Below are 24,050 nucleotides of genomic sequence, written 5' to 3'. Positions count from 1 at the left end.
TTAATTCTTAAATACTCCTGTGATTGAATTTGCCTGGCACAATGAAATGAACTGATCTCACCGAGTTGTCCAAAGGAAAGATTTTTTTTTTCTTTTTTCTGATACTCCAAACTGGCTCAAACACTTAAAAGTCACTCCGCAAAAATAAAAGTATGTTAATAACAATTCATCCCGTGTCGGGTATTTACAGACATCAAAAGTGAAGAACAGAGTCAAACCTGCCACATTTCTTTAATGGCTCAAAAAAAGTAGATTGTCATCAACTGCGGCGAAATAGCAGAATTTTGCTTTCTTAATTTCGCTCATTTACTATTTTTGGGAAACAGAGCTATAAAAATGGCATAATACAACATGACAGGACTTTTTTTTTTTTTTTTTTTAACCAAATAACACTCAGTAACTGCTTCTTTTATATTTTCTTTCACTCTCCGCTCCTTTTCTTCCTCTTCTTTTTGGGCAGAGCGCTCTTAATGTCTCTTGTTTCCCAAACCACCGCCCAGTTCTGAGAACCGATATTTAAACCCCACGGAAATAAAAACTAAAATTAGCACGCGATGACAGCAATTCTAACCATAATAACAACAATAATAACAATAATGATAATAATAATCATGGATAAAGATAGCAATAAATAGGGTTGGTGAAGTTTAAGTGCGGGTAGGTGTGGTGAAACACAAGACTGTGGGCACCAATTAGAGAGAGGAAAAGGGGGGAGAGGGTGAGATGGAGAGAGGAGAGGGAGAGTGGAAGAGGGGTGGACTACCGCACATAAAGTGACTGATTGTTTGGTGGCTGAATCTCCGTTCCGTCCTTCCTTTTTTGATATTTTTCTCGCCACACACCTACGCCAGGAAGGGCTCGGCGTCGCGGGCGCACAGGCCCTTCGAGTGTCCCTCCACGCCACATCCTCTTGATGTCCTCCGGCCAAACTGTCCACTGTCAATTTTAAAAACCTCACGCTGTTTTAGTTTGCCTCAAGAGGAGAGACGGAGGGAGGCGAGAGAACATCACATCCACAAAATATCAGTGTCTTTGTGAACAGTAAGTGCTAGATTGGGCTGGTAGTGATTCTGGAGTGTGACGGTGGGGCGAGGGCAGCTTGTCGTGGTGGTCATTCTTTCTTTTTTCTCGCGCGATGAAACGAAGCTCGTGGACGAACAGCGACTGCTGTCCGTCCCCGTTCTCAGGCAGGCAACAGCATTAACAACATTAGTGTGCGTCCTGAGGATTTATAGGATTGTAGAAGTCTCTCTCCCCCCCCCCCCCCCGGGATCCAGTCTATAAATGTCACTCAGCGGGGTAAATTCAACCCCGGCATGAAGGGAGTACGTCTAACGTGACTGTGCTCAGACTTAAAGAGAGGAAGAGCAGGAACCATTTCTGGCCCGAAACCGGTGAAATCCCGCCTCCTTGGAGTGTCTCTTCCGGCGATTGGCTGATCGGGAGAAAGTCCGGTTGTCGACACGTGGAGATTTGGTCTTGTGTTTGTAAATTGGAGGCATGAGCAGCAATAGATTTCCTGTTAATGAGAGTTTTTGCGAGTGAATTATTGAAATGTTTTTTTGGGGGAATCGTCCTTTTCGCTGAGATAATTTCACTCCACACATGAGGTGTTCACCTCCCATCAATTCACGACCAGTTCATTTGTTGTTTTCTCTCCCCCTCTCTTTCTCCCGTTCCTCTCCTCCCGGTGTGTCAGTCTCTACCTCTGGTAGTCGGCCTGCTCTCTGGGACTGGATGAGGAGCTGCCGGGCCCCAGAGGGCCACCGGGCCGGCCGTGCCCCTTGTCATTGTCTTCCTCCTGAGCCATGTTGCTCCCTGAGGACGAGTGGCTTGAGTTGGAGCCGCAGGAGGCCGGAGGCTGGTTCGCCCCCACCGCGCTCACGCCGTTCCCCTCCGCGGACTGGTAGATCTCCTCGGCTCCGTCCTCGCTGGACTCCGGGTCCTCCGAGCCCGAGAGCAGCTCCTCTTCTCTGTACTCGCTGACGTCCACGCCTCCGCTGGCGGCGGCTCCCTCTCCCAGCTCCTTGAGGCGGCCGTGGTGCTTGACGTGGTAGCGCTGGTTCTGGAAGAACTTGATGATCGTGTGCTTGGGCAGGTCGAGCTGCGCCGACAAGGTTTGGATGGCCTCCTGGTCTGGGTACAGGCCGACATCCTGGATGAAGCTCTGCAGGATGCCCAAGGCCTCCAGGGAAATCTAGAATACCCAGAAAGAGAACGTGAATTAAAACCAGTTGAAATGACATAATAATCCTTTTATGGGTCCTGATGACGAGAGCGAGTAGAACCACATATTGTACCTTAGTGCGTGATCGTGGCTTCTTGTTGCTCCCGGCGCCGCCGCTGCCGGTGCCAGGAGGACTGCCGCCGCCACCGGCCCCCGTTCCCATGTTCTGTGACCCCTCCTCGTTCAATGGGGTGGACGATGACTGCTCCTCGCGCATTGGAGACAGCCGGTGCTCCTTCATCGGGGGCGGGGGTGGCCTGTGGTGTGCCTGACGAGAAAGACAAAAGAGCTGATTGATTAACGGGGCACAGTGACCCCTGATCAAGACTTCAGCAGGAATTCAACACGACGAAAACCATGATATTCAACTTATTTTACCTAAATCCTGTATAATGCATTTGTGTGTCTTCAGCCGACAGTAACCTTGTATGATGCAACACATCCCACCAGTAACTTGCCCCCCCCCCCCCCCCCCCCCCCTACCTCCAGCACACAGTAGCCAGGGCTGCACACGGTGAGAACAAGTGTTTCACAGCTCACAGAGCGTCGCGGTCTATTAACCAGCTCCACCGCTGGCATTCAAACTGTCCAGTTATACCTTTGACCTAATGTGTGGAAGAGTAGAGCCAGTACAACGCCAACCACCTGTCCAGAAAGTCTCTCATTTACAAACTTGTGACACCCAATCATCACTATTTAACCAGCCCACTCGACACCTCACAGGGACAGAGAGTAGAGGGGACGTTTTGATTAGTGCTAAGACTTTGTCTGTAAAATCTGCTGTGGTTCTGACCCAAGAGACAAAAAATATATTAATATATTGTTATATATTGTTCCAGATATTAAGTGCAGAAATACAAAAACGTCGTTTTAAGTTTTGCAACACAGTGAACAAATAATAACTGAAGTAGATCTGAACCCTTCAGTTCTTTCTCAACAAGTAAAACATGTCAACACTCTGGAAACTAATGCAGGTTCATCTTTTATTTTTAACTGCTGAACAGAAAAGGCTCCCGAATAGATCCTTGAGGAACTCCACTAAGCATTTGTGTTTGTTTAGACGTGTAGTGTTAACGATAGAAACTGGATAATAATCATATAATGTTATAATCATCTATGGGCAAATAATACATTATAGAATACATTAAATTTAGATTTATAGATGTAGTCTTAGAGAAATAATGTTCATAAAACATTCAAATAGTCGTCCTTTACAGTAGCTATTTTTCATATTATCTTTAGGTGTATATTTTAAACCTAACGGGATAAAAAAGGTTTATTTTGTTGTTTACACTGGAAAAGGATGAACTTCAGACGAGTGTATCTGTGTTTTCATCAACAAGGGCTACGAAGGCTCAACGGGAGATTCTAAATGGAGACATTGAGGGTAGGTGTAGAAATGTGTTAGTTACTCTGACGGGTGGAGCTCTCGCTGTCAGACGGGGGGGTCCTCCGGCTGTTACGACCAGTGTGAAGGCTTTGTTTTGAACAGGATGAAGTGTTGGGAGGGAAAGTTGGGACCTTCGGTTGTTTGTCAGGAGGTAGAGGCTGTTGTGAGAGCGTTGCGGTCGTGTCCCGCCCACTCGCTTTAAGAGCAGGGAGGGGCCTCCCCACTGGAATGCCCAGCTATAAATCTGTGGCGCATTAAAATTAAAGGACCCACATAAAGATAATAGTCATTCGCTTTTCTCTCCCTCCTCTTCAATAATAACAGGGTATTACTTCAATAATAATACTGCAGGGCAGGCCAGACCATGAAATTGCTGCGATTTCATTCATTCAGGAGGGGGGGGATGACCAATTTACAGGAATTCTGTATGTTTTTCCCTTTTTTGTCATTTCTTCTCTCTCCCTCCCCCCAAAAACTTCTGTTTCTTTCACACAAAGTGACGTTTTTTCAGATATTGACAAAAGACTGTAAGAGTGCAACAACAAAGAGAGCGAGATATGTCCTCTTTGCCCTATAATGAGGACCACGCAGCCACAAGCATCCCCCACACAAACGCACTGAGACACTTAATAACTAAATTCAGGGTAAATCATGGAGGGGATTGCGAAAAAAACCTACCGTCTCCCCACTTCCGCCCACAGACCTTCATCGTTTCTATGCTTATTTGGGCCGACAGCAGGGACTCTTGGATCAATCGCCACACACACACACACATGCATACAACAATGGGGAGTCTGGTCTCCCTCATGCACTAATGATGATGTTAGCGAGCAGAGCCAAACACACCAGGCTGGTCGGCTCCTTCAGGGTTCATCTCTTTTGTCTCCATCTTCCTACAAATGGTCATCCTCTGTCTTCTGTGCTCACACTCTTCTTATACCTGTTTAGTTTCTACCTCCCTTTAGTGTCTTTTCCGTCTCTTCTTCTGTGCTTTCTCCCCCCTCTGCCTCCCTCTCCCTCTCCCTTCAGGTCTAATGCATCAGGACACTAATGAAGTGGACCTCTGCCAAGCCAACATGACTCCACATCCAAATCAGCCCTGAACTGGTGGATGCCAGGAGCTCCCTCCTCCTCCTCCTCCTCCCCTCAACTCCCTCTCACTGCTGTCCCTCCCATTGCAACTCCCAACTTTCTACACCTTCAGTCCCACCCCCTGTGTCTGTTTGCCCCGTGCTCTTCGACCTCTACCATCTGTAACAAACAATATCTGTTGTGTGCTGATTTACAGACTTCAAAACAGCCATTAGTTAAAGTGAGACTTATTATTTTCAATTCATATTAAAAACAATGGAGAAAATCAATAGTTCAGTGTATTTGGGCGCATTAATGTGCAATAAACTAGTGCAACATATAATGGACCCTGGTTCATAAATAGCTAATCATTTGACTGGAAGCCCTTTTTGAGCTCTCAGTGTTGCAAGACGACTTGAGGCTAATCAGTGTCTCCTTACTGTGTAACTTTGTGGAGCACAGAATCCAGGTGAAAGTCATTAAACTGATCTGCTCCTTTCTGTAAATATGATTAAAAAAAACCTGAAAAACAGTGAGTCTTAGTCAGAAGTCATGGAGGGTAGACTTACACCCCCCGGGACAATTACTGGAAAATGTAACTAACCCAACCGCCTCCTCCAGACTAAATCATCTGAAAAAAGGTTCTTAGTCACTGCCATCCAAAATGACCCATATGACCATCTTCTGATCCCCCATCAGCACCACAACCCCACAGGTTTGGGGATTAAAAGCGACCTGGTTGCAGGTAAGGAAAGATGCTGGTTTGGGTTTAACACTCGGTTGAGGTCAGGGAAAGGTTGCGGTCGTAGTGTAAGGACAACATTGACTGCTCATAACATAAGAACAAAGGTTTCCCGAAGTCGCACGCTTACATAACCCAAGAGCAAACCCAGAGCTCCTCCTTTTTTAAATAACGTGGAGCAGCTTCCTCCTTTGCGTTGACACATTTCAGAAGTCACATGGTCACACGGTCACACGAGTCAACGTAAACAAACTGACAGAAAACCAATGCTGTCATTTTCCCGATGAGGAAGTCTCCATCTTTAAAAGTACTTCATTGATGTTACGTTTCAAATGTCAGAGTATGGTACTTAAGTAAAACACAAGAAACATAAAAATATACATTTTATGCAAGTTTATGGTTTTATGGACCGTTAGTAGTGGTAGTACTTTTTAAGTAAAGTAACTGATTACTTTTTTGACCACTGCTCGCACTGTGGTGTTTAAAATGACTAATCACACTTCAGATTGAAATTATGCTCATTCGAGTCACATAAAATTACTTTTTTTTGCAGAAATAACCAGTAGGAACGTCAATAGAAGCTTGCAGTATGTTTGTCCCTGTTCACCTCCCTCCCTCCCTCCCTCCCTGGCTCTTTACTCCTCCCATCTCTGACCGTTACACTTTGGGAGAGACGACATGTCACTTCAGAGCAACACAATACAGCCCCGCTCTCCCAAAACCACAAGCACTGGAGCTCCACGGCCAGACCAGCTCCTCTCATGGCATGATTCAATATTCCTGAAAAACTTATTTTCCTTCTCTCCGTCTCACTCTTTCTCCCTCCCTCTCTCTCTCTCGCTCTCTCTCTCTCCTGGCAGCGCTGTGAGTGCACTGCAGTAAAATGAAAAAAGTTTTCTTTTTAAACGTAAATCAAGGCGAATTACGGCTCAGAACTATGAAAGAATTATAGAACATGAAATATTCATCTTCTCCTTAATGAGCTCTGGTTCTCCAGGGCCCCTAACTCTCTCTCTCTCTCTGTTGTGGTGGTGGTGGGGGGGGGGGGGGGGGGGGGGGGGCAGTGTATGACCACCAGAGGCACCATTAACACAGAGATAAATATGTAATGAAGGAAAAAAATCACTTTTCTGTTAGTTTTGTGCATGACTTCACCTTTCCTGTTAATCTGTTTCTCTTATTTTCTCTCTCTCCCTCGGTCTCGTTCTTTTATTCTTGTGTTTGAATAAGTGTGTCTGTCTCTGTCTGTCTGTCTGTCTCTGTCTGTCTGTCTGTCTGTCTGTCTGTCTGTCTGTCTGTCTGTCTCTGTCTGTCTGTCTGTCTGTCTCTGTCTGTCTCTTTCTCTTGTATTAGAACAAGTGCGTCTCTTTCTCTCACTCTTATATTAGAATAAGTGTTTTTGTAAAATAATGTTTCTTCGATGAGAAACTGTATACACAAAATGTTATTGAGGTGAGCTGGAGTGCAGCAAAGCAAGTGTGTGTGTGTGTGTGTGTGTGTGTGGCCATATATATTTGTGTGTATATGCATGCTATTTTTTTTTTATTCAAACTGTGTGTGGTATTCATTCCACTTATCTGCAATTAAACAATTAACTTAATTGTGGTTTGCCAAAAACGCTCAAACTCCACCCTGCAACAGTGAATGAGAGGCCACCGGGAGGAACTGAAGACAGGAGGGGGAGAGAGAGAGAGAGCGAAAGGGGGAGAGAGAGAGAGAGAGAGAGAAGGGGAGAGAGAGAGACAGAAAAGAGAGAGACAGGCGGCTACTTCCTCTCGAAGTGAATTAATGAATACTAACAAATATTTGTTTTATAAATGTAAAATGAATGTATTTTTATGGAAATAGCAGCGAATGATTGATTGTCACAGTGACAGAGAGGATGAACTCCATGTTTTATGACCTACAATCCATTTTCCTACTGATAATTAATGATTCTATTGAACATTCTATTCTATTCTATTGAACGTTTGATATTACGGTTGATCCACGTTGTCTCTTTGATTCCAGTGTAGAACCTGTCTGATCCAGTTCATGATGTTATTACGGCCCTGCTGTTTGTTTATGACAGAAGAACATGAAGTTCTGTCGTGTTTTCGTTCTCTCTTTTAGTTAAACAGCGGGGCTTTGCTCTGTTTTGGATCACATTGTTAATGACGTAAACATTCAAAGTCTGGAAATATTCTAAATGTTTCTGATTATTAACAAATCCAAACTACAAGAGCAAAACCAACAGAGTGCTGCTCTGACTCCGTGCTCTGGTTCCTGAAGGCACAAGAGTTTCAAGGTTCGCGAATTTCGTAAAAAAGAATCATTGCCCAAAGCGACACATGTGTTTTCCCCATACAGTACACATATTATATGTACGTTGGCCCACAATGTACCGCCAAAATCATTAGAAATGGACAAACTGCACAGCAAACGGCTTTCAACCCATGTTAAAGCTAACAGCAGACATTCTGACTCGTCATAGTAGAAACACAGGTTTAAGCTGAAGCAGCTAAATGGAACGCAGCCATCATTCATTTTTCCATTTACACCTGAGCTTTTCCTGCTGTGACATATCAAAATGTCTTTCAGTTTTTGTTTTTTTAAAGATTTGTTTCCAAAGGGCTCAATGACTCATGAGTGGCCTTTTAAAGGGGCACTCTCCTGATTTTACACATCCAGAGGAGTTCACTCTTCATGGGAAACACTTCTCCGCTGTATAATATCGTAAAATAACTCTGAGAACGTGATACCTGATGACGTCATCAGGGTTTTCTTGGCTTGGGCTTTTTAACAGAAAGTCTATGAGTGGAGTCTGATGAAAAAAGACACGAATGGGAAGTTTTTTATTATGGTATAATTTTGCGGTCTTCATCACAGTTTACTTGTTTTTCCTAAGAAGTCAATAAAAATGCAACACTAAATGACTCACACGTGCTGATCACCTAAAAACAGAGGAGAGATTTTACTCGGTGTCGACGGGAGCAATTTGTTGCTGCTTTGGCAATAAGCACCTTTTCTTTGTGATGTCAGTAAAGCACCTTTGGATTGAAGTGAGACACAAAGAGAGGAGGAGGAGGAGGAGGAGGAGGAGGAGGAGGAGGGAGGGCGCAGTGGTTGTTACGTCTTGTTCTAGTCCACCACTCCTGGGGTCTCAGCCTCGGTGAGCGGTCATATACACACACAAACACACACACACACATAAACAACCACTTGACTTGCAGCAGAAATCAATTTAGCAAAAACAATAAAGAAATTATTTATAAGGGCAGACTCTGCCAAATTAGCTGTGGGACGCACTTAACTGCTGAAGCCGTATGAATAAAGAGCTGTGGAGCGAGCACCAGGACCGTGTCAGTCATGGAGAAATGTGATGCTGCTGAGGTTACTGACATGCAAACACACACACACACACACACGCAGCACCTACAGACTTAATGGACACACAGTCAGAGATCTCCCAAGATGCAGAGACGGCTCACGCTACTGTACATCCAGTCCAGGCCAAACACACATAACCGCACAGTTACGTCTCAGCGCCGCATTCATCTTTCATGTGATCGTCTGTGGTTGGTCGATTCAGTTTTTTTTGGGAGACCCTCTTATTGTCCACGACACAAGGGGGGGGGGGGGGGGGGGGCTCGCGTTACCAACTATCAGTGTGACATGCTGTGTATGTGCAATGTGTGGCAGATGGGACACATGTGTGGTCTGTGGTGGCAGGCTGGCTGGAGCCGGAGGTTTGGTGGTGGTGGTGGTGGTGGGGTGAGACAGAGGGGAGGTGGAGGGGGGGGGGTCTGAAGACAGCAACACACCTCATTTCCCATTAATAAATCACCAGTGTTTCACCACAGTTCATCTCCCAGAGTCTCTCGAGGTGGGCTGGGGGTTACAGCATGGGCGATATGAGGGTATACTGTATTTTTAGTCGTTGCTGAGAGTGTGAGAGGAGCAGAGGAATGTGTTAACGGTGCCACCACCGCTTCCTCCCAGTCTTCCCATCAGCCTTTAATACAGAGCTCTGAATGGAAAGAGAGAAAAGGATCTGCTTGGTGGTGGGGTTGGAGGTGGGCGGAGACCCGTGAAACGGCACCATAGCATTGGTGTTGCGATGCTAAATGGGAAGCATTCGCCTGTTTCTGATTTATGGCATATGGTATGTGCTATATAATAGCCGTGCATTGGGGAGGTGGGGGGGCGGGCTGGTGGTTAGACAGACTGTATCTCAAACAGAGGACCTGGGCTCAAACTGAAGTGTGTTTGAGCAACCAGTGTATTCAGTTTGTCCTTCGACTTCTTTACAGTGCAGCCACCTGTAGTTGGTGCTCTGGACTCCAGCACGTTGGATTTAAAGAAATAGTTTTACATTTTTGGGGGGAAATATTCCTTTTTGCTTTCTTGCAAATAAAGAGAAGATTAATACAACTCTCAAATCTGCTGCTGGAGCCTGAAGGCAGTGAGCTTAAGATCATGTTTTATCCAAAATGACATGATGCATCCTAACAAAAATAGTATATCGTACTGTATGTGCTGGGAGCCTCAACAATGACACAGCAGATAAGAGGTTTGACAAAACGATCTCTGCTCGAGGTCAATGTGTATCATCATACACATTCATCAGTAGATAGAGTTTGCCAGTTGTTATGAAATGTCATAGTATAGTATGTCATAAAAATGTAATAAAATGTCATGGTACAGTATGTCATAAAACTTTTATTAAAAATGTCATAAAGAGTCATGGTATAGTTCGCCATAAACAGTCGTACAAGGCCTAAATAAGTGTTAGTAAGGACCAGTGTCTGCTGAAGTCAGAGTTGTTGAGTCAGCTTTTATTTTAATTTGACCAACATAGTTTGATCCCTCAAATTGGGGCACTGTGGATAAAACCTCCAACCACCCAACCAAACATGTAGATTGTGAGAAAAGATGTTTTTTTGGTGTCGTCTTACGGTCATATTTCTGTGTCGTCTGCCACTTAAAATCAATAACAGATAAGGTATTATCTATACAGCCTGAGAGTAATAAAAACAGCCAGACAGATAGACAGGGTTCAGTGTGTGTGTGTGCGCGTGCGTGTGTGTGGGAGGGTCACAGTAACGACAGAAGAGAACACGTCACTGTGTTTCCTGCATCGATCTCTGCCTCCCTCCTCACAAACTAATGGGGCATTTCCTCCAGTGCCACACCACCCAGCAACACTGTTTACTCTTAGTTCCACTGGGGCACGCACACACACACACACACACACACACACACACACACACACACACACACACACACACACACACACACACACACACACACACACGACATCAAACGGTACATCATCTAATGAATATAATGAGGATTCTTTTTGTTACTGGATTTTTCTGACTTGTAAAGTGTGTGTTCAAAAATATCCGTTGCTATCATGGGCAGTGGTGGAAAGTAAATATGTACATTTAATCAAGTACTGAACTTTAGTACTAATTTTGAGGTACTTTACTAGAGTTTTTTTATGTTCTGCTACTTCATACTTCTACTCCACTACAGTTCAGAGGGAAATATTGTACTTTTTACTGCTCTAGCAATTAAGTGATGAATATCAATGCATCATGAGTACATCTCCTTTTTGTAATTTGAGTATATTTGGATGCTAATACTAGTTTTTAGTCTGTACATGTAGTGTATATGCTTATGTTTGTAGGTGGTGGAGAAGGGTTAGGGTTAGGGTTAGGGTTAGGGTCTTACTATAAAGGACTTGTTGAACATACTGTATTTTTGGCAATAAAAGGCTACAAACAACAGATGGTTAGCTTAGCTTAGCACGAAGACTGGAAACAGCTCTGTGTGCACTAATAAATACATTTTATCTCGTCTTTAATCGGCACTAAACAATAAGTGTAAAAAGCACAAGTTGTGGTCTCACTGGGAGTAATGCGAGAAAATAACTTCGGGTTTTGTACAGATTTTTTGTTTCAGAATGGAGAATTCGCTTTTGCACACCGACCCAAAATGAAAACAAGGTCCAAGGAGATCTGGTAAAAATAAGTTTTCAGTGCACTTGTACATGGTGGTGAAGTAAGAAACGGTGTTTACAGTCAATTTCAACAGATGTAAATATTGTGAGATGAGGTGATATGTGCAGGAAATCTGTTTTCAATGCGTGAACCGGAGGTGCATTGTGATGCCAGGTGTTACAAACATCTGGACACGGAGATATGAGGTGCACGTGGACACCAGCTGTAAACATGCGTGGTTCTTACCTGTGCGTCCTGGGGCAGGTGGAGGACGGTGTGCATCCTCTCTGAGTGATGGTGTCTGGACTCCTCCTCGTACGCCAGGTCTCTGTCGTTCTGCGGCAGCGCCAGAAACCTGCGGATGGTGCACAGGTTCTCCCACAGGGTGCGGTTCTCCGGGCTGGGGTTCTCCTTCCACCGGAGCAGCTCGCACAGCCAGCCCTGGAGACAGAAGGTCGGGGTTAAACAGAGGTTTTGAAGCCTCAAGTTCGACATTTTGACCGTCGACATCTTGTTTGTTGTTTTGCAACCCGCGAACAGAAGTGACCATATTTGGACTGCGGAGGAGTGACGCTGTGGTATAGACGACGTACACCGCTCTGGCAGCATCCTGTCAATCACAAGGTAGTCCCGCCCTAAAGCATCCCCTGCTTTATGGTCTGTTTGACTCTAAATGGACCATAATTTACTAAATGAACATCATGCTGTATTGAAGAAGACTTGAAACTAGAGATTGAGACCATAAACTCATGTTTACAATGTTTACTGAGGTAATAAATCAAGAGAGAAGTAGAGTCACTTTCTCATAGACTTCTACACAACCAGACTTCTTTTTAAAACCAGAGTGGCCATTAGAGAGAATTCAAGTTTTGACACACTTCTCTTTTCAGAACCGGAGGTTGCTGCCTGTGATTCACTGAGAGTTTCCTCGTTTCCAGTCTTTATGCTAAGCTAACATGCTGCTGGCTGTAGCTTTATTTTTTTACCATAAAGTTATGAGAATAGTATCAATCTTCTTGTCTAACTCTATGTGTACTCGTCAGACTAGTCCGATTTTGAAACAGAAGGGGGTTCTGTTCCCCCTGAAAAAATATCACAGTGGACCATCCTTGTATTTCCTGTTCTATGAACCATTTTATTGGCGTTCTCCAGCTGTGAAGCCCAAGAAACAACACCTCTCACCTACTCGCATTGACACCGGGTGAAGAAGGAGGAGGATGAAGACCATGAGAGAAAGCAGGAGTTAAAATATAAAGATATACAGGAAGGAACAGACACATTGTGAGCATGTAGGGGGATAAAATTTAGCAAAAGAGTTGGAAGAAGTTAGAAATGTGCATAGTGTGCGAGGTAAGTGTAGGAGGGGAAGATGGGGGGGAGAGATGGAGAAGATTCAATTATATCTGCTAGACTGGTTCGGTTTGTGACACCAGCTGTTGTGTTCAACCAGCCACCTCGGGCAGCATGCACCGCTAATAGCCTGATCATCTCTCTCTTCCTCCCTCTCTGTCCTTGTGGCCAGCTGCAGCAGATGGGTGCACTGAGCCGTGACCCTCAGCCACCCCCAGACCCACCAACCTGGGGGACCTCGCCGACTGCACACAAACCAGCATGCATGTACTGTATACATGATGCATACGTCTCTACACATTACCTTTCTCACGCTTACACCTGGACCCTATCCATAAATGAAGGTATTTAGCTCTCTTTATAGATAAATATATTTAAGATGGAAGCGTTTTTTGTATTTCCACATATTTTTTCTCTAATTGAGTCCTTGTTTCCCGTCACATCCGACCTCTCCTTTGGCCTGAAGAGAGTAAACAACATGCAAGTTTAGAGAGCGTGTGGGATTGAAATGTGCTTCGGGAAATATTAAATGTTTGAATCCTTGTTTATATGTCTGCAAGCAGCAGAGGACAGAAGCTGCATGGCGCCTTTGCTAATATATTGAAAGTTTCTAGGGGCCCACATTTGTTGAATGCAGACGTTATAGAGAAGTTAAGACTTAAAACCAGAGAACTACAGCGTCAAATATGAAGATATTTTCATTATAATTCCAGATATTTAGATATAAAATAGCCATATATTGCAATAAGATTAATACATGTTGTAAGGAGTCAACGACCTAATAAGCCCAGCACATCTTTTCATTTTTTTATTCTTTACAATTAGCATTGTTAGCATGCATTTGCTTCTTTATTGTGATTATTTGTTTCTTTACTTGTATTTGTATTGTGTTTATGAAATAAATTTAGGTTGTTTTATTATATTATTAACTTGTACCGTTAAGCATCTTAATTACTAATTAATTAATCAAGTTTTTCTGGCAAGTTTATAAAAAATAAAAATAGAATCATAAATTAGCCAATCAATCAATTAACAATCCTCTCGGGTACGGAGGGGACTGTAAATCTGTAAATGGATGTTATGGAGCTAACAAAATAAACTAAATGATTTGCTCGCGGGGAAATGAGAAATTTTAAAAAGACCTCTCATAAACAAATCAACAACAAGAACATGAGGTACAGTTTCTAGAGAAATTAAGAAAAAATTAAGAAAAACGTATTCATTAAAATAGCTGCAGCACTGCAGTACATCATGTTATCAGAGCTCTGAGAAAACAAACAGAGCTGTTCATCACCAGCCGATGACTGACTGTGTACAACGTGGCAGCGCTCCAGCTTTGGTCTCTGCAGAAGTGTGTTTTGGCTCTGAACGCACAACGTTTTGTGGTTTTCATGAGCTTTTTAAAGCTGTTTTGATATCGATATCTAACCGAGCAGCGAACATCTCACTGCCTCACTTCATCATTCCGAAGAGCAAACTTTCGTGGCTTCTTCCTTTCCCCCCTCACCTGGCTCTTGTTGGCGGCCACCTTAGCGAACAGCGCTTGAGACACTTTGGCTCTCTTCATCTCCTGCTGAATTTCGTCGTAGATGCCGGACGTAATGTTGAGCAGCGACTCCAGCTTCAGTGAGAGGTCGGGGGCCGGGCCTGGTGGCTTTGGCTGGAAAAGAGAGGACCCACGGTGATGATGTGGTACACATTATGGGATCAAAAAATAAAGGGACTTTGAATGGTTGACGTTAACAAGGAGATCAGATAAGTTCGGATGACGGGAAATATCATAAAGACTCGTGTATATTGCAAAACTACTAAGCGTTTACCCACAAAAGCAAATCAGATGTAAACATACGAGGAAAGGTTATCAGCTGACGATCGGGCCGAGCTGCTCCCAGAACAGACGTGCCGTGTTTCCCTGTGCGAGCATCGGCCGCACATCTGCAGCGCACGTCTCCACATGAATTGTGTTTACAGATCAAAGTCATTAAGTCCTCCTCTTTTGTCTTTCTTTGTTGTTTCTGTTTGAGCGAACATGTATTGGGTCTCGGAGAGCTTGTATACATAGCGTTTGAAGTCCGGACATGTACAGACCAGCCAGCTCACATTCCCTCAGTGTAAACGATGCTGAGATTATTTTACATAGACATAATAAGAATAGCGCACAAAATTCACCCACAGCCATGAATGGCCATCTGCCCTGACATCAGAGGGAACGTCTTATCACTGAATTGTTATGTGCACATGCAGAGAAACGTCCAAATACGCCATAATGTGCTTTATGTTTACAGTATGCTCCTACGATGGCTTTGAAGCTGCTTTTTCATTATAAATGGAAGCTGTTCGAGGGTTTAGGATGCAGTGCATGACGCGCTGCAGTCTGCTTTGTGAGGGGAAAGTTGAAGATGGTAGATTACTCACCGAGTTGGAGATCTTAGTCTTGTTCTTCCAGATGGAGGCCCAGGTATCGGGGGTTATCTGGTCATCCATTCTCCCACACTCCCACACTTTCTATGCACACGCACACACACACACACACAAGCGTTACAATCGGATTACAATGATTACACACATGCATCATCATTCAAAGCTCAACAACACACTGACGGCACCACCGACTACATGCAGTCATAACGGACAACATGTAATCAGGATTAATCAGATTACAAAAAATAAGAAACTATAATTAACTCAGATGACATTAGAATAAAATATAATTACAGTTACTTTGTCGAGGATTACTGCCGAATATGTTCTACTGTATATCAAAGTTACTCCTCTCAGGTTGTCAGTTTTGTTAAAGGTGACTTCTCGGTTTGTTTTTTTAATCATGATTTATGTTTTGGAGTTTTTATTCCTTTTTATTGACATTGAAAATGGAAGATGAAGATGAAGATGAACATTTTTTTGCGGGACAAAAGCAAAAAGTCCTCAATTTCATTAGAAAACAGGAGCAAGAGACACTTAAGAGAAAAGAAACATCATGTTGTAGATTTTCTAGCGTGTGCCAGAACTGTTTTTTTTTGTAATTTGTTGATTTGACCAACTGTAAATGCTTAATATGACAAATGCATTGTATTTGCATTGAAAATGTTTTGAGATGTTTAAAGAGACAATATTTGTCTAGAAATTTTGCGGCTGCCGCCATTTTTTTTTTTTGTGTATAAAACGCAATATTTTCAATGTTTGATTTTGAAGTAATCCAAAAGTATTCAGATTTGGTTCTTTTTTTTGTAATCCAATGGATTATGTTCCTATTTACAACTAGAATTACTGCTTTGCCAGTGTAGGCTTCCGCCAATCCGTCATGTTGCAGTTCACCTCCATGTCTGTCCAAAATATCATCACTTTTGTCCTAATTAGCATATGAATCCTTGAGTTATGACCAAAGATCACAGTAACAGTAACCTTTGAACTCCAAATTCTCATCAGTTCAACCTCGAGTGCAAGTGGACGCTTCTTGAGGTATCACGTTCATGAGAATAGACCGGACCGACAGACAACCCAAAAATGTGAATTATTAGTTTAAAAATATTGCCACGGAGTTTGTTTTCAGCTGCTGACTACATTTCAAAGTATCCTGACCCAACCCCAGACTTTTATGGAACACCAACCTGTGGGAGGCGTGGAGGTCCGGGGTTGGAGGAGTTGGAGGCGGGAAGGCCGACTGAAGGGTTCATGGTGCGCTCCCTCTCCTCCTGGTAGATCCGGTCTCTCTCGCTCTCAGCCAGGTTGAGGAAGTTCTGCATCGCTTTCAGATTCACCAGCAGAGACTGCGAGGCTGTGCGAGGGTCCTCCTCCTTCCGCAGGATCTCCGACAGCAAGCCCTGCACAGTGAAGACACACACAGAGACACATTTAGACTCTGAACTGACGACAAAAATGATGACAAAATACATTCAAAACATTACAATGATTTAAAGGAAAAGCAGGAAATCCTGACATCACAGAAGCTGGAACAAGGACATTTCTGCATGAACGATCATCAAAATAGTTCATTACTACTACGACTTATCGATTAACACATCATTTCAGCTGTTCTTGTATAAACTGTTGGGTCGTTATAATTTATAACAAAACATATTTTATAAGCTTTATATGTCTTGTAAGCAAAGATTATCAAATAGCAATAAAAAGTTCATTATTTCCCTCTGAATTGTAGTGGAACAAAGTACAAAGCAAAATAAAATATGTTAGGTAAGTAAAGGTAAATGTCCATTTTTTAGCAGTTGGTAAACACTGAAAATGATGAACCTTCGATAAACAGTATTAGCACATGGGTTGGATGCTCACACAAACACATACACGTACACACACACACATGCAAAAACACACCTGGCCTCTACACCAACAGGTCTATGATCCGCCTCCATTACATTGATCTAATGGGGCGTGTGGTGACCAGTTTAGCACAGCCTGAATGCATCAGGTGTTTGTGCTGCTGTGAGGGCGGGGGAGGGGGAGGGGGAGGGAGACTCAATGACCCGGCGAGCTACCCTGCCTCGCTTCCGCTTAATCCCACTGAAAATACCGCGAGGTGGGTGACAAATTATAGTCTATCGGCGACGTCAGCTTCTATTTATTTCTATCAAATACGGCAACTATCTCTCCTCAACCTGAGATGTTTTGGGGAACGAGAGCTGTGATCCGTTTAGTCTGATGATAAATATTAATATTCAGATGATCTGAATCCTTTTTAATGTCACCTGAAGCTACCCTCTCTCATCCTTGCCTCTCCTCTCTCTCTGATCATTTACACTTTGCAGACTGTCTCCTAACCTTTCTTGACCACAGTCTGTCCTGTTTTCCTACCTGTGTGCGGTTGAAAGCCACACGGGCGAACACGGCCTGGGAGACACTAGCTCTCTTCAGCTCGTCTCTGACCTGCTGGTAGATTTCACAGGAGACCTCGGAGGCCGACGGGTTGCTCCCGGGATGGTCGCCGCCGGCTTTGGACGAACACCGAGGGATGGGCGGGTGGTTGAGGAACTGCTGGTTGATGGCCTGCGGGTGCTGATGGGCCAGCAGGCGGCTAACGGCTAGCTGCTGGTTGATGAGGTGGGCCATGGCGAGCTGTTGGCGCACCAGCTGCGGGGAGAGCTGAGGGGAGAGCAGCCCACCTGGCCCCAGCAGGGGCTGCAGGGCGCCGGGCGGGGGCGGCGGAGGAGGCACCTGGCCCGTGCGGAGAGGAGGGCTGTGGTGGTGGGGGCCGTGGGGCGAGGGCTGTTGCTGGGATGGAGGCTGCTGCTGAAGCGGCTGGGAGGGCGAATGCAGATCCCCGGACCCCGCCTTGAGGAGGGGGCTGCCGGCTCCCAGGTGACTGAGCTGGGACAGGCCGGCCAGGTGAGGAGGAGGTCTCTGTCCCAGCACGCAGAAGTCCGCCATGTTGTCTCTCTCTACTGGAGAGGAGACAGGACGGTGAGCGCGGTCAAACAAACACGGTTACATGAGCACGGCGTCAGGAAGATTTGTTAACTTACTTTTGATGTCAGCAGCGTCTCGTCCGGACCACATCTTCTCCAGGTAATCTACTGCTCAACGAAACACACGTAGGAAATCAGTCAGAGAGGGAAGGTCCTGATGTTGCTGATCTACATACACGACCAACAATCTCACCTCAAGGTCCATAAAATGATCAGGTAAAGAGTTTCTCCCTCTTCCTTTAACCGGCATGCTACTGAATATCTCAGCTGCAGATAGACATCGATCCGTGGTTCTCAACCTCCTATACAAAGCCATATTTACTTCTACCCTTCACCACAGGTTGCATGTCTGAAGCAGGATTTATACTTCATGCAAGGAGTCATAGAAACCTACAGCACTGGTCTTGATTTATGATCCAGTGTTGGATTTCACCCGTTAAAAAGAACCCCAGCAGCGTCTGTGATCAAGCCACCGCACATGAATTATATTACCCACAACTTAATGTGTTTACGTTCTGTTATTTACGTTATGATATAGAGCGTATTTTACTGAATAGGAGGCCGCTGCCATGCGCTGTGTTTATGTTCATTCATCCGCTGAGAGAGAGAGAGAGAGAGAGAGAGAGAGAGAGAGAGATGTTCAACTTCTTAATGTATCAACAATCTCCACCGGCATCAGAAGCTTGTAGGAGAAAACACAGGCAACTCAAGTTGACCAATCACAGATTGTGGTATCTCGGCAGCCTCTATAATCCTGTTTAGTTTTAGTTTAGATACGTTTTTGAGAAGTTGCACGTCATCTTAACCGGAGCTACGAGTTGCAGAAAGATGATTTTTCTCTTCTCAGACTTTTTAATTTGAACTACTATACTACGTAAAATTATACATTTCCAAAATATTAGAGAAATATCATGTTGTGACCCCTTTTATATATATATATATATATATATTGGTTATATTTTAATTCGATTGTGAGTGCCTTGTTGATCACCGTGATCTTAAACTTGGAATTATTTTTCTCCTCGGTTGTTGGTTTACTTAGAAAGTGATGGTGGATTATCTGATTGGCATTACCGTATTTTCAAAGCCGATGCGGGTTTCACTTTTAAAGTGGAATCGTCTGAATCTTGAGATTGCAATGAATCCGTTGATACCAAACATGTCATGCTGGTTTACTGGGAAAGGGGCTAAAAATCGCTCCAAATGTGAGTTTAATGTGAACTCTGTGACACCTCAGTGTCAGATCGTTGTTTCTGTAACAACTTTAAATTGTAAAAAACTAATTTCTTATAAAAACAAACCAAAAAATAATCCTGGCATTGTGTTTATTTTGGATTCGCACCTTCTTATATATTTGCACTTTTTCCTAACTTTATACTGCAACTGCTGCTCAACAATTTCCCTCATTGACGTGAATGAACTCCCATCATATCTTATCTCAACTGTAAGAGCACCGAGAGAAAGCTCACCTTTGATTTTCTTATACTTCTTGTACCAACGACCAAACTCCTGGCATTTAGCAGTGGAGACGTTGGCATAGTAGGAACTGTTCACTATGGAGGAAATCATACTCTGAGAGAGAGAGAGAGAGAGAGAGAGAGAGGGAAGGATAATTAATAACCAAACATGATATGAAATGCTTGCACTCACGCAACAACCTCGTGGCATGCTCGCATAAACACACAATAGAAACAGACGAACATTAATCATGATTGGAAGCCACCCATGGAAACTAAAGCCAGTAGAGTGCAGAGAGAGGGAATCTCAAGCCACACACACATATGCTTGCAATTGATGCAGCGATCAACACCCCCACCAGAGCTGGATTAAAACGCAGTATGTGCACACACACACACACACACACACATCATGAGACCAGGATGGAGGGCTAATCATGCAGCTGGGGAGGTTGACATGATTGAGGAGATCATTTTGTGGGGTGGAGTTTGATTAAAATGTAGCAATAATCCCTAAAATATAGGCTGATGTGATGTTCTAATCAGTGAAAGAGACACACTGACACTTGACATAGAGGATTATTAAACTGATGAACAGTTGCGGAACAAGCGGTTCCATGTCTTGTTGTTGTTGTTGTGTAGCAGAATCCAGCGGTTACCTGTGACAGAGGACACTCTTTGGCCAGAGTGCTTTGGTTCATTTCCTTCAGCAGCTCTTTGAGAGCGTTCCTGACGGTCGCGTGGTTCCACTGTTCACAGGGCAGATCCTCCAGCTTTGAAAAACTACGACGAGACAAAACAACCTACAGTTACACCTTCAATAAGGCAATAAGAAAAGGACTAAACATTACCAAAGCAGAGACAGTCAAAGGAAGATTTTGACATTTTGAGAGTTAGATGAGAAGATTGACACCACTCTCGTGTCTTTACAATAAATATGAAAAGTAAGCGAGCTGATAGCTTAGCTTAGCATAAAGACTGGAAACAGAGGGAAGCAGCTAGCCTTCTCAGTTTGTCCAAAGGTAATAAAAACCATCTAACACCCCAGAAGAGTAAAAACTAAAAGTTGCATCCCAAGAAATCAAACTAATTTACAATAACTATATCTGCATGTATTGAGCTTCAGAGGTGCCTTCAACCAGAGCCATGCTAGCTGCTTCCCCCTGTTTGCAGTCTTTATGCTAAGCTAGGCTAAACAGCTGCATGTTGACGTTCACCACACAGACACGAGAGTGATATCAATCTTCTCATCTCACGTTTCCTTTAATTCTAGATGAAGCCCTCAAACATCCTGTATTAACCTCAACCCCTAACCCACTCCTTCCCGTATGGTCCAACAATCTCTTTATTTCAACCTCAAATTAATCATTCCGACTGTGCGACACACAAAGTGTGCCAAAGCTCTGCCATCGCCAAGGATACGCACGTAAACACATAAACAAACCTGGCTGGTATGTTCCAAGACAACAACAACAATAATAACGAGCGTCTCATCTGGAGTTTATCTGATTTTTTTATCCGTCCATCAAGATCCTGCTGCACTTATTCGAGGGAACTAGGAGTTCCTGGCACGCGGACGGAGACAGATAATAGATGAATCCCCACTGCGTTGTTTAGTGTCTCAATGTTGCTGCCTTTACATTTGATAGATGTGGTAAATTATTGAACTGCAATGAGCTGCTATGACATCGGCGGACCAAGTGTCTGATTAAGTGGAACCGCACTCTTTTTAAATCCTTCCTGTGTGCATAAAACAACAACGAGCAATCTTTCCTATTGTTGTTTTTCCACAGAGAGATTTCTGCCCTCGCACACGATTCCTCGTGAAATCTACCGAATCATTATTCTAGGTCGTGAATACGTCTGGAGAAGTGTGACCGAGGCTCAGTCGGACCTGTGGAGCTGGATGCGTAGCGTGACCATGTGGTAGACCTCCATCAGCATGTCGGCGACGGTGGCTTCTGGCGCGTCCGTCAGGAAGTGGACGGGCAGCGGGTTCCACCTCCCCACCTTGATGATGCCTGGACAAGAGACGGGAGAGATATCAAGACTTTATTCGTTTTAACATTTTGATATTACGCAACACAGCAGAGATGGGCGATGAATCGAGTAAGTAAATTATCAACATGGCAACACTGTCATGTTATCCATGGATACAACACTTTTTCTTTAGTTTATCTGTTAATATGGGAAGTTTGGTGAAAGTTAATCATTTCTTTGTCGTTTGGCAAGCCTAGTTTGTTTTTAAGAAAATAAATCCATTCAAATTGGATGTGATTTTCGGGCCACATCGCCCAGCCCGACAGTACTAGTAGCACTATTGTGACATAGTAAAAATAAAATAAAAGATTACAAAAAAAACGGGAACAAACACAATAGAATGCTACAGAAACAAAAACAGGCAGTCAAAAACAGCTCATATAATATCCTGTTAACGAGGAGCTCATAACCTCTCTAAGATGTTTTCTTTTGGGTACAATCAAACAGAACGTGTAGAAATGAGCCCACTTCCTCATTACATTTTAAACATTTATATCGTTGGGTTAAGCTCATTGTAAGCAGTTTGAGGAGAGTAAAACAATATCGATCTTCTTGCATCCCGTGAAGCCAACATTTGAGATTACGTTCTGCCATAAATAAATCTTCCACAATCTCACTTTCATGATCCCTTTGCGTTAATAATCTCTGGTTTTCACATATTCTAGTCGGGTGTTTCAGTTTTGTTTTTGAAAATAGTGATGCAGACTTAAATATACCAAGAGAATCAGAATTCTTCCCTCTTTAGCATGAAATATCTCTGATAAACCACCCTGGGGGTGTTTTTATCAACTTCACTGCATCGAATTATGAATTTTTATTTTTTAATTGCAAAAATAAAAGAATGTCATTGCATCTCACCACGCACACTGTCGTACGTAGTTGTGAGATACGTATAATCCTCCAACGCAAATAAAATCGACCACAATTTCCTTTCAAAAAGCTTAGAAATGTTTAAATCTTTCCTTTTGTCTTTTTTTGTTTTACTGAAACAATGTCCTGAATAACTGCCTTCCATATTTACATTCATTCAGACTCATATTGGACACAATATCATGAACATATCCTGGACCGAATGCTCCCTTTGGATCAGATTTAATTGAATTTTATTTGACTTTTCTGGTTCTGCGTCAGCCACCAAGAAACCCTCCAGAATCACAGACAGAAAGAAGAGCGTTTCACGTCTAATCGTGTGTTTTTAAGGATCAGTAGGTGTTTGAGTTCTGCAGCGTCGTCACGTGTAAATGTCTCTAGTTGAGTTTCTTTAAGAAGAACATAAGGAATAAAATATAAAGCACAGCAAACACAAGACACACTACACACAGTCACAGAGGTTTTTCATGTGGACTGGCTGGAGCTGTGAAAACTAAACAAAGCTAATCGCATTACTATCCTCTAAATGAGATCCAGACGGGTTCTCTCTCTCTCTCTCTCTCTCTCTCCGTGTCCCCTTGTTCCTCCTTCTCTTCCTCCCCTCCTCCCCCCTCATATCTTCCTCTCTCCTTTTCCTCCCCTCGTCAGACGTCTCTTCTCCCCAGACCCCTCTGATCTCTCTCGCTCTCTTTTTGTTCTCTTCGACTGTGTTTATACCTCAGTTGTATCTTTGATTCCCGTCAGGCCGAGCTGTGTTCTTAATTATCTGGACGTACGAGAGGGAGCATCATTTAATCCTCCATGAGCTGAATGGACTTGGACCCTTCAGGGCGGATAGGAACCTGAGACCACCATGACGAGGAACCCAAACCGAACCAGATAGATATATATTATAAGAACAGTTTTAGTTCATGTGGGCCGCAGGAAAATCTTCTTTTATAGTTAACAAAGCTTAGTGTTCTGTATATCGCAACGTAGGGAAGTAAAACTTTATTTATACAGCACCTTTTTAAGGCTGTTTACAAAGCGCTTTACTGTAACATCAGTGAAGAAGAACTAATTCTAAGCACACAAACGTCATATTTATGTGATAAAAGTATCTTGTACATATTATGGAGCATCATTTCACATGTGAAAAACGTACATACACATGTGGTTTTCATAACATGGTACAGGAACATGTGATTTCCAAATATTTTACATTTAAAACAATATTTCACATATGAGGTATATATATATATGTATGTGTGTGTGTTTCACATGTGAAAGAATTTGGTTTGTTTAAGGGACGACGTAATGAAATGCATTTTGAAGAGATGGAAGAAAATACTCTTTTATGACGGAAAGGAAAACACTGAGCACGTCGTCCTCTTTGTTTTTCTTATTTTTTTCTGTGTCTGTCTCTTTCACACACACACACACACACACACACACACACACACACACACACACACACACACACACACACACACACACACACACGCACACAAAGAGACCGT

At 43.5% G+C, this 24,050-nt stretch overlaps 1 protein-coding gene across 1 annotated transcript in view; it reads right to left on the bottom strand.

The window, feature by feature from the left end:
- Nucleotides 1–1,702: 1,702 nt before the first annotated feature.
- Nucleotides 1,703–24,050, bottom strand: part of satb2 (SATB homeobox 2) — a 33,761-nt gene continuing 11,413 nt past the window's right edge. Inside the window, exons 3-13 of the mRNA XM_076104416.1 lie at nt 21,536–21,662; nt 20,301–20,424; nt 19,654–19,756; nt 18,242–18,292; nt 17,574–18,160; nt 16,376–16,588; nt 15,183–15,272; nt 14,275–14,427; nt 11,664–11,858; nt 2,301–2,516; nt 1,703–2,197 (exon numbers count right to left, since the gene is read on the bottom strand). Of these exons, the coding sequence (XP_075960531.1) occupies nt 1,703–2,197; nt 2,301–2,516; nt 11,664–11,858; nt 14,275–14,427; nt 15,183–15,272; nt 16,376–16,588; nt 17,574–18,160; nt 18,242–18,292; nt 19,654–19,756; nt 20,301–20,424; nt 21,536–21,662 (2,354 nt within the window). The remainder of the gene's footprint in view (nt 2,198–2,300; nt 2,517–11,663; nt 11,859–14,274; nt 14,428–15,182; nt 15,273–16,375; nt 16,589–17,573; nt 18,161–18,241; nt 18,293–19,653; nt 19,757–20,300; nt 20,425–21,535; nt 21,663–24,050) is intronic.

This window comes from Anarhichas minor, unplaced genomic scaffold (genome assembly GCF_050575085.1).
Source record: "Anarhichas minor isolate MPS153535 unplaced genomic scaffold, ASM5057508v1 ptg000004l, whole genome shotgun sequence".
Classification (NCBI taxonomy): domain Eukaryota; kingdom Metazoa; phylum Chordata; class Actinopteri; order Perciformes; family Anarhichadidae; genus Anarhichas; species Anarhichas minor.
This window is presented reverse-complemented; position numbering and strand designations above follow the sequence as displayed.